This window comes from Ochotona curzoniae, unplaced genomic scaffold (genome assembly GCF_017591425.1).
Source record: "Ochotona curzoniae isolate NIBS_2020 unplaced genomic scaffold, NIBS_Ocur_1.0 scaffold_2453, whole genome shotgun sequence".
Lineage (NCBI taxonomy): Eukaryota > Metazoa > Chordata > Mammalia > Lagomorpha > Ochotonidae > Ochotona > Ochotona curzoniae.
Window position 1 is genome coordinate 22,379,816 of NW_024467094.1, and position 11,215 is coordinate 22,391,030.

The 11,215-nt window shown below is 52.6% G+C and overlaps 1 protein-coding gene across 1 annotated transcript; it reads right to left on the reverse strand.

Moving 5' to 3' along the window:
* Positions 1–474: 474 nt before the first annotated feature.
* On the reverse strand, positions 475–8,200 carry DYNLL2 (dynein light chain LC8-type 2). Its single transcript, XM_041000796.1, has 3 exons — positions 7,951–8,200; positions 4,910–5,048; positions 475–2,441 (listed from the first exon to the last, which is right to left on the reverse strand). The coding sequence occupies exons 2-3, from the start codon at positions 5,039–5,041 to the stop codon at positions 2,304–2,306; spliced, it is 270 nt and encodes an 89-aa protein (XP_040856730.1). The 5' UTR covers positions 5,042–5,048; positions 7,951–8,200; the 3' UTR covers positions 475–2,303.
* Between the last annotated feature and the right edge of the window lie 3,015 nt (positions 8,201–11,215).

Consider the following 11,215-nt stretch of genomic DNA (forward strand, 5'->3'; position numbering starts at 1 on the left):
AAGCATTACTTTCGCTTCTACTGCAACTGGATCCCATTTTTCTACTTCTAAGTGGTTATAATAGGACTCAGCTTAAATTTCCAGGCTCAGGAACCCTAGAAAGGGGACCAGAAGGGCTATAGCTTTGGCCAGGGTCTGAGAAGTTAAGGCAGTGCAGCATGGCGGAAGGGAAGGCAGCATCCCTTATCCCAGTCTGATAATGTGTCTTCCCTGGCTAACTCTCTCCAAAAAGGCAGAACTGGGGGAGGAATCACTGGGGGCAGGAGAGGCCTGCTGATCCACTCTCGCATTTAAGGGCCATAAGCTTAGGCCTAGAAGTGACACCTGATTTAGGCAGGATAATTGGCTACTCTTGCCTTTTAACTTTAGCCCCCATTCTACTCCCCACTAGCCTTCTTCCAGCCCCACCCATTTGTGACACCATTGCCACCAGACCAGTCCCTCACCCCCAAAGAAACCCAAACAGCTCAGAGGTGCATCAAACGACCTTTAATGTCCAAAAGAGGCATGGATGCGGAGCAGAGATGTGGCAGGGTCTTCGCCCTGCTCCAGAAATGAGGGAGATGAACACAAACCAGACACTTCCAAACACAGATTTGGACATTCATAAAAAAATAAAACCTAAAGTCAAGCACTCAAGTCTTGTGCCCACTGAAGGGTTTGATAGCAGAACTTAGTCACCATCCCAGGGTCCACCCTCCCCTGCCAGCATCACAGAGAAAGGTCAGCACAACCTAGTTAGGGGAGGGCGCATTCTCCTGCTTCCCCTCCAGCCCCAAGAATGGACTTGGAAAAGTAAAAATGAGCTGGATCCCCCACCCCACCCCCAATGTCAACCTTACACATGAGTTTTGAATGTCATGAGAATCAGCAGCTCAATCACCAATGACTATCCCCAACCCCACCCCATTTCTATGTCACCAGCAGACAAGAATTCCCTTGCGTGTTGCTTGGAATCTCCTCCCATACACAGCCCTGTGCTAGTATCTGGCGTCACCACTCCAAGATGACCTTCCAAACTTTCCCTTCTTTTTCCTCTGTTTTTGAATTCCATCTTCCATCCCCACCTCCCAGAGGCTGTAACGACCTACTGAGACAAGCTCCAGGGGAGATGGGGTGTGGCCCTCCCTCTCTCTGCGGGTCCTCCTAAAGCCTTCCCAGGAATCAGTTGGCCATATGGGCAAAGTGTCTGGGCTACATGACTGAGGGAAGGGGTGACACTCGTCTTTACCCCCAACCATCTCCAGAGGTTCCTAACCAATGCCTTTTGAGATTCCATACTGTCCTGCCCCCTCCCGCCCCTCTACCCCAAACCCACGCACACATGTGCACACATACACAAACACACACACAAACACATGTACACACAGGATAATCAAGGGAACCACTGATTTGGTTTGATTGCTAACAGCTAACTAAGAACTAGTGATCAGAAATTCCCTTGCCAGCCAACTAACAACAAGGGCTGCTCAAAGAGAACTCCAGAGGAATGAGAAAACTGAGGGCTAAGCAGGGAGCAGACGGAAGGCAAGAAAAGAATGTAAAGGGAAAATGTCGAGCAAATCTGACCCCCAACATGTTCCTAACATCATCTCTGGTAGGAAGAACTGAAGACACTCCACGAAGACGCACAGCCCTTACTTATAAATTCTGACAAAGACAGCATGACAAGTCTGCTCCCTACTCCCACACACCACAGACAAATACATCTTGGGGCCCCCTTAAAGAATCCAACCCCCACCCTTCCCCACCCTCTGCCCCCAAGCTGTAAAATCACAGTTCAGTGGAATAGTCTCCCTGGTACTAGAGCGCCCCCCACCCTCCCTTCTGTTCCTCTCCTTGCTGAGCCTCACGCTGTCCCCCGGCAGCCTCCCAGGCCCTCCCGAGCAGCAGCCTACAGGGAGAGGTGGCTGCAGTTTTAGCTCCACCTCCAGACCTAGTTCTTTTCCTCAGTCCTCCTTGTCTTTTGTTAAGGGCTTTTATTTTGTGTAAGGAGAGAAAAAAAAAATAAGAAAAGAAAAGGGAGGCAGGGAGAGATTTCCTAGTGCAACACAACCAAAATAATTTTTTTTTTTTTAAATCTTGAAAAATAAACATAAAGCAGCCTTCTTCCCCAGGCAACTAAACAGAAAGGAGTTTGGTTTTGTTTACTGCGACATACACATGAAATCGAGTATACAGTCCATGCAGTAGCACAGCCATTGGAGAGGACATCCTGATGCTGGCCCCAGTGCAAGAACAGTCCCAGCAACGCCGCCTGCTGCCATCGCCGCCGCCACCACTGACACCACAGCCACAGCCTCCTAGCCTGACTTGAAGAGGAGGATTGCAACTTGACCCAAGTAAAAATAGATGAAGTGCTTTGTCTCATGTGTGACGTAGCTGCCAAAATTTCGGCCCACGATACAATGCCAGGTAGGATTGTATTTCTTGTCAAATTCCTAAAAAAGATAAGAGGGCAGAGAGGTGATTAGGGCCTGAAGCTGGAAGATGAGAAATCAGAATGTCTCCCCTGTACCCCACCCACCCCCTAAGCCCATGGCCCCAGCAGCTCAGGTTGACACTGGCCAGGCCACTCTTCCCCTCATGAATAATGGAACCTCACAAAGGCTCCATTCTTCCTCTCTGAGTCTCCTGTGCTCTAAACCCTCCAGCCACCCCCTCACACCACCAGTAGCCCACCCTGGGATTCTTTAGCAAAACAATCAGAAGCTGGTAGAATAAAGTGCCAGTTACTTTGATACAAATGGGGATCCACATGACTAAAGCAGCATTTCTAAATGCTAAAAACCAAGGCACTAGAGCAAAACCAGGTCTAAATGTCAGGAGTGTAAGAGAATACTGTGTAAGTCAGTGCTAAAGGAGCTGCAGTGTGCCAAGCAGCAGGGGCCACATTCCCCAGAAAAGGAACTAAGCCGCAGATCAAAGCAGTTCCCTCCCTTCTCTCGGGGAGCCTGTGCTCAGCAGTAAAGCCACCCAGAGATCCTTGCCACCCTAGGGCTCGGCCTGCAGGCCCCGGTCCAGATATGTCCTGCCGTGATCATGAAAGGGGCTGTGAACCTCAGGGCTCTCTGTCGTGTCTCCTCACTCCCACAGTGCTCAACAGACAACTTGCCAGCTTCTTCACAGCCCTCATGTTACACGGACTAAGTCTAAGTGGTGCTAACAGGAAACAAAGTAAGCATCAATTCTGGCTTGAGACCTGTCATACTGAGTCCAGTTACTTCCCTGGGTCTCAAGTTCCCACTCAACAAGAAATCTGGGCCAGACACTAAGGATTCTGTTGGTTCTCAGAGCCCCTGACTTTGAGTTTTCTACTCAGACAGCTAAGTCCTCCTTCAGCAGGGAGCCAGTACCCCCAGCTGGCTCTGCATTCCTTGGCTCCTCACACAAGTAGCTCAACTCCAGAGCCTCTTATTTCATCTGGGTAAGAAAACAGCCTGTAAAAGTCAAAGGGACCCCAATGCCAATTCTATCTATTCCAACTTATTCATATTTTCTCTCTCTCACACACACACCCACCCCTCTTGTAAGGAATCCTGGAGCTGAGAATACTAAAGACTGGGACTGGGACCGGCACTGTGGCCTGGCAGCTAAACCCTCGTCTTGGATGCACCAGGATCCCATGTGGGTGCTGTTTCATGTCCTAGATGTTCCACTTCCTATCCTGCTCCCTGCCTGTGGCCTGGAAAGGCAGTGGAGGATGGCCCAGGGTCCTGGGACTCTGTACCCATATGGAAGACCCAGAAGAGGCTCCTAGATGCTGGCCTTGGCTTCAGATCAGCTCAACTTTGGCCACTGCGGCCACTGAGGGGTGCCCAGCAGACAGAGAATCTTTCTGTCTCTCGTCTCTGTGGATCTGACTTTCGAATGAAAATAAATGAATCAAGAAAGAAAGAACGAAAGAACAAAAGAAAGAAAGAAAGAAAAAAAAAAAAAAGACTGGGACTCTGGTTCAAACGAAGAGTACCCAGTACCCTCTCCTCCTGCCTCAGCCGCCTTCCAACATCTACTCAACTATTTACTCAGGAATATTTCAGGGATAGAATCTATTACACCAATATACTCACCCATTAAAAAAAACAAACAACAACAAAACTCTCTGATTTTCTATATACGGAAAGACTATACAGGGAAGGCGATGCTGCAGTGCTGTGTTTCATCAGCTTACTGCTGAGTGTTAGCATTGGGATGTTCCACTTTAAATGATACAGTTCTGATAATGCACATATAATCTTACCTTATTCATCCAAATATCCTTGATCTTAATCATTAAAAGGTCTGATCTGGGCCAGGAAGATTCAATTCCTAAGCTTCTCTGCATAGTCTTATCCTTCTCCAGTGCTCTGTAACTACATTTCCTATAACCATTAGTAACCCCTCTCGGCCCCCATCAACAGACTTCCTATTAAGAACACCTAAACAGGGGCCAGCACAGTGATCCAGCGGCTAAAGTCCTTGCCTTGTATGCACTGGGATCCCATATGGGTGCCAGTTCTAATCCTGGTGGCCTCACTTCCCAGCTCCCTGCTTGTGGCCTGGGAAAGCAGTTGAGGGCCCAAGGCCTTGGGACCATGCACCCATGTGGGAGACCCAGAGGAGGCTCTGGGCTCCTGGTTTCGGATCGGTGCAGCTCCAGCCGTTGCAGTCACTTGGGAGAGTGAATTATCCGATGGAGGATATTCCTCTCTGTTTCTCCTCTTCTCTATACATCTGACTTTCCAGTTAAAAAAAAAAGGAACACCTAAAGTAAACACTTCAGTAATTCAAAATCACTCCCCAACTTTGTCTGCATTTCAATTTGCTTGCTTTCTTATGCCGCTAGTTTCAAGCCTTACTGCACTAGAGCAAGGACTGGCAGCCAATCTCCACCCCTGGCCATCAGCCACAGCTCTCCTGGTGCACGCACCTTCTTGATATAGGCAGCAATGTCCTTCTCTATGTTGTACTTCTCCATGGCCTGCGTGGCGCAGTCAACAGCATCCTGTTGCATGTCCTCAGACATGTCCGCGTTCTTGATCACTGCCTTCCGGTCAGACATCGTGACACTGCAGGAGAGAGGTGAGGCTGAAAACTCCACGCTCTGGGCAATGAACACACTAGGTACTAGATGTGGGCCTCAGCGCATGATGGGGATACAGAAGGGGAGGGTAGCATGAGAGGCATGAGGCATTAGGACAGGCAGTGCCTAAGCTTTTAGCACAGGCCTGGACTCCTGGGATAAAAAGCAAAAAGACATAATAAACCACCCATTTTATCATACATAAAATGAGGTTTTTCCAATTCTAAAATTTACCTAGTTCTAATATTTTGCAGACAGCCAAGATGCGATCACATACTAGTTAGAGGAAATTACTTCACCTTTGGCCTTTCATGTGATCATTTGTAAAATGAGGAATCCAGCTTGTCCTAAAGATAGATCAAGTGGTAAATAGAATAGACCACTGATTTAACAACCATCATTACTTTGAGTTCTTGTGGTTCGGGACAAGGCACTTGGCCTTTCTGTGTTAACTTTCTTCCCTTTCAGCCAAGAGGATAGCTGTCTACCGGCGGCTGTTAGTGGGATTCATTGGTGACGAGAAAGCTACAGCAAACAGTCTACAGAGGAAGCCGCCATAGGCAGAGTCAGTCCACCATCTGTTTTCATAAAACAGAGTTGTATGGGAATGTACTACAATGGCAGGGCTGAATACCAGCAAGAGACTATTGGGCTCTTCACAAGAAAGCCACCACCTCTGTTCCACACGAACAAAAGGGGTAAACCCACCAATACCAGCGGAGCAGATACCACTGGGACCACACACACAGGCCACCATGGCGGTCCCAGGCCATCCTCGGCTTCCCCACAGCCACAGCACTCATTCTTCAAAACATGTTTGAAAACTCCAGATCTGAGACTCAGCTCCAATACTGTCATTTTCCTGGATCTCTGCTTCCTTACGTCAGATTTTTACTCATCAAACTTTCAAAAAGTACCAATCTACTAGGTAAAATAAAAGGTAGTATGTTAAAAGTAAGATGTTATTTTCCCCACAGAAATGAAGTCTTTCTCTTAGAAAAAAGACACAGGAATGGGAGGAAGAGAGGTGTTTTCTTTGTTGAAGTGTAGAATTGTTATTGCTTTAATAGCCCTGTGTCATATCCCTACTCTCGGCCAGGGCATTCGTCCTTTGGTCACCAACCATTCCTATCATGTAGGATGGCATGAGTCGGAAGCGGCAGCCAGGCTTCACGCCACCGTGCGCAGCACATGAGACACTCTGCAGGAGCAGAGAGGAATGTGGCCACAGTCCCTTTATACACAACAGGAACAAACCCCTCGCACCACCCTCCGGCCAGCCTGCCCAATTGTCAGAGAACCCTGTGTCACCCTCACCAACCTGTAGGGTGGGTAGGACAGGTAGAAAGGGAAAAAAACTCAAACCAGAATTTTGGCGTGCATCAGATGCCCACAGCACATTGCACGCCAAGGGCCAGCAGGCAGCCCTCAATCGCCTCGGGGACACCTTGGTCTGCTAAACTAATCAGACACCAAGAGGAAAGAGTCTGTAGCCCAGCAACCTCCGGGGCTGGGCAAAGGTCGGGGGGAAGGTACTGAAGCAAGGAGAGCTAAGTGACCTTGGGCAAATGAACATCTTCATTGTAGAACCTAAGGCTAAAATGAGATCAATGTAGCAACGTCAAAGCAAAATTTGAAGGAAGGTACACTGGAAACACAGGAAGGTTTTGATATAAAGCTCCTTTGTATGTGGAGAAATCACCTGGTGGCCTCCAGCAGGGTACCTCTCAGAAGGGGGCACTGTTTACAAACCTGGGGATGGGGGAGTTGGGGTGGGACCCAGTGACGGACGACGCAGTACTGGCACCATTTTGCCGGCAAAATCACCTGCTCCACTGCCTCCGCTTTGAGGTCCAAAGGAACAACTTTGTCACAGTCATTAAAAAGCTACCTTACCCTCCAGGAGAGAGCCTGTGGTTACATAATGTTGGTCTTGTGACTACAAAGCCACGATTCTTCACCCCTGACCCCCAGGCTTCGGAGGGGTGAGGCCCAGCCTCAACCACCCCTGTCCAAGGTGCCAGCGAGGAGGGGCTAGGGAGATGTCCAGCTTAGCCCCCACCCCTGGGGAAAACGCAGTGGACCTGGGCCTCCAGGCACAAGGATGGCCACAGGGCCTGGGGCCAGCGCCCAGTCACGAGGCGGGGCTCCTTTGGACAGCGAAGGAGACACTGCGGAGTAGCTCCTGTCCTCTAGGGCCGGTTTTGTGATTCCTACCTCCCCCCGCCAAAAAGCTAACCCTTGGAATGTCTGGGTCCACCCTCCCCGTTCGCCAACACACACACACAAATGCTTCCATCATTCCTTCGCTTCAGATCGCCATGGGTGCTGTATCTTTCCGCACCATCCAACCCTCCCCAAAAGCCGCGGATCTCAAAAGGCGCTCCTGGTGGTGGTGTTTGGGGGGCGGGGAAGGCGGATGAGAAAGCATCCTGCTCCCTCCCCGACCGGGCGCCCGCGCCGCCCCGCCAGGTCCGCCAGGTCCGCAGGCCCCGGGCAGCCGGCCGCCCTCCCCCGCCCGGCCTGGAGTGACTGAGCGTCCTCGCCGCAGGAAGGACGCCCCAGAGGGTGGCGGCGGGAGGGGCCGCGTCACGCCCGAGCCCTCGCCACCCCCTCTCCTTCGGCCCCAGACACCGGAGACCTCCAGGCTGCACAGGCAGATTCCATGGCAGGGGGATGGGGAGGGGGACGTTAACTCGGCAGCCCGGCGGTCACCCAGGGCCCCCCTCATCTCCGGCGGCGACTGGCAGGGCCGCCAATACCGAGGGTGGTGGCGCCAGCTGGCTCCAGGCCTCGGGGCCAAGGCAACGGCGTGGGAAGACCCATCGACACGAGCACGAAGCGCAGGACCCCCTGGCACCGCACGCAGACACCCAGCCACCGCTCACCTTCACGGAGGTCCGCACGGGCCCCTGGGGAGCAGCGATGGTCTGAGGCTGAGCGCGGGCAGGGGCGGTGTCCCCTGGGCTCTTCCAGCAGCAGCCGCCGCCGCTGCGGTCTTTGGCTCCAGCAGCCCGGGCCGAGCGCTCGCTGCTGCCGCCGCCGCCGCCTTCCGCCCTTCCAGCCGCCCCGGACACCCGAGCTCCTCCTCGCGCCGCCGGCCCGCCCGCCGCTCGCTCCGCGTTGACGCCTCGCCGCTCCGCTCCGCCCGGCCGCTGAGCCAGGCTGACGCGCGGCCCCCGCTGAAATAGCGCCCCGCCCCCGCCCCCCCGCGGCGCGCGCCGCCGTCCGCTCTCCCCATTGGCTGCGCCCGCCGGGCCCCGCACTGCGGGCTTCTCCCCGCGCCGCTCTCGCCCCACATCTTGTTTCCTCCCACAATGCCTCGGGGCGGAGGGAGGGGGTGGGGAGAGAGGAGCTGCAGGGGTTTACTGAGGTGGGGGGGAGGGGAGGGGAGGGGGGAGGGATGGGGCTGTGGTCTCAAGAGAGAAAAGGAAAAGAATGCAGACAGACCTCTTCCAGCAGGCCTGCAGAGGTCAAGCCTGAAAAGGGATGAAGAGGCCGGGCCGGAGGAGAGGAGCTGAGGGAGGGTCGTGGGGACCCTTCCAGTCCCAAAGAGAAAAAAGGGAGGGGGATGGAGAGCGCGGGCCCAGGGAGCAGATGGGAAAGGGGCGAGGAAAGGCAGGCCCTGGGAGTGACAGCACACCCTCTCCCTCCCCCCACATCTGTAGAAGGCGTGGAAGGCCACGCCAGCTCCGTGGTGAGGTAAAGGTCCCTTCCCCCTCCGGCTCGGCCTTTGTTCCAGGCTGACACAAGGCAGGACCTTAACTCCCGACTGGGGCCTCAGCCAGTGTCCCTCGCCCAGAGCAGTGAAGGCCGACGCTGAGCAACATGGCGAGGGTATGCAGACCTCCACACGTTTCCAGCCTTGGATCCCTCTGGTGAGGAGTGACAGTGAGCCCTGTCCTGGCCATTGGTCCTCTAACGTGTCCTGTTAAACAAGAGGGGCCGGCGGAAGCCCCTGGAGGTGCAAGCCATAAACCCATCAGAGCTGTGAGGAGCCTTAAGCCATCACCTCAGCCACATCCCTCACTCCATAGTCCAGCAGGAGCAACTCGGATCAGCCTAGGCTGGAGAGTGGTGCGTCCAGGCTGCTGAGCCTCAGCTGGCGGGAGGGACTGTAGGAGCCGGGGCTGTTGGTGTGTGGGTTTTGGGAGTGTGCCTGGCATGCGATCCACCGTGTCCTTGCCAGGACTATTCCTTGCAGGAAGAGTCTGCCTAAAGGGCTGCTGGGAGTGCGCATTGGATGAAGAAGCTGCCAGGGATAGCTCCCATTCCCTTCTTTCTCTCTCTCTCTCTTGCTCCGAATCATGATTTGCTTTGGCCCTGACCTGTTCTGCTCTAGAGCATTCCAGATGAACAGGCCCGGCCTGGGGTGTCCCCCTCACATCAGGGGTAGTAGTCTGGTGTCAACCTGTGTGTCTGTGAGTGGGGTATGGGGCCCATGCAGGGAGAGAAGAGACAGGCCGAGAAAAGCTTAACGCTTTGGCAGAGCTCATCACATGGACTGCTTAGAGAACAAGAGCTAGTACCTTTGTCCCCAGTGGTCATGAGCTTCCCACCCCCTGCCCTGAAGGAGATAACAGCCATGTACAGCTGTGCAGGTGGTTCATTGCACAAAGGCGTCTAACTGAGGGGGTAAGCAAGAGTTCAAGCACAGCCTGCACATGTTAACCTGTGCACCCTGGAACAAGCCAGTGACCAAGCGGTGTGTGCAGAGGTAACTGTAAGCCAGAGGGAGGTGTGAGTATTTCCTCAGCCTGCTCTCCTTCACTGGAATAGTTAGTCCCTGTCTAGGATGGATGCTGGAGAACTTCAGCGAACAGGAACCAAGGTGTTTAACTTTGAAGAAATGTGTAGGGCTATGTGTGTGACAAGAGCTACACACTCTAGGGAGATCAATGAGACTTGTTCATCAGAACATGTTTATCTTTATTGGAAAGGCAGATTTACAGAAAGGAAAAATAGATCTCCCATCTGTTGGTTCAGATTCCCCAAGTGGTTGCAACAGTTAGAGCTGACAGATCCAAAGCCAGGAGGAGCTTTTTCCAGGTCTTCCATGTGGGTGTAGGGTCCTAAGGCTTTGGGTTATTCTCCACTGCTCCAGGCCACAAGCAGGGAGCTGGATGGGAAATGGAGCAGCCAGGACATGAACTGGTATCCATATGGGATCCCAGTGCTTACAAGGGGAGGATTACCCAATTGTGCCATTGCACCCCCCCCCCCCGCATGGTATGCTTTCATAATAACTCATCTTAGGGCAAACTTTCTGGCACAGCGAGTTAAGCTGTCACTTGGGATGCTCACTTCCCATACTGTTCAGAATAATTAGTATGTAATATACTAACTCATAATTAATATGTTGGCTTTACTTGGTGGATGTTTGGATACCACTCAGTGTCATGGCCCAAGTTTCTGTTGCCCGGGCAGCAGAGTAAGAGAGAGTGATTATTTTGGTCTCCTTTGTGGTTCTCTTGCCTTTTTAATTTCAGGATAGTCACTGCGTAGCAGTTTCATTCACATCCATGCGGTTTTGGTTTTGTTTAACATGACCCCAGCGCTTGGTGACCTGACCTTTGCACTGTGGGGTATCCTAACATCCCACATTCTCCTCAGGCGCCTCACATACCTGCATTTCAAGCCTGCCCTGGAAGGCTTGTATCTAGCCAAGGCATTCAACATCTCAGAATCTCATTCTCTCATCTGTAAACCAAAAGCGCTGTCTATTCCAAAGAGTTAAGAGAAACTCTTGGCATGGTGCCTGGTGCATATTGGTGATTAATGAAAGTTAGCCGCCACCATTTCTCTCTCACACTCGTTTCCCTTCCTTGTACTTCCTCCCTCACCCCATGGCTGCCTCATCTGCTCAAGCCCACCTCAAAGCCTGGGAGCTTTCCAGGCACTGGGCTTCCCCCTTGCCCTCTTGCCATCTTCATCCATCTCCTGGCTGCTTTCACAGACCAGGCAGTTCCTTCCCATGAACTCCCTGCACAGGCTCTTACCGTCTTCCAGTTGCTTCGCTGTCCCTGATCTTGGCTTCTCTAAGTCTACGTTACAGGGATCTATCTGTGGTGAATCTGGAGTTCCCCTAGCACTTCCCTTCCTGCTTAGAGTACAGACCATGCCCTTTCCCATAGCTTATCTCCCCACACACAC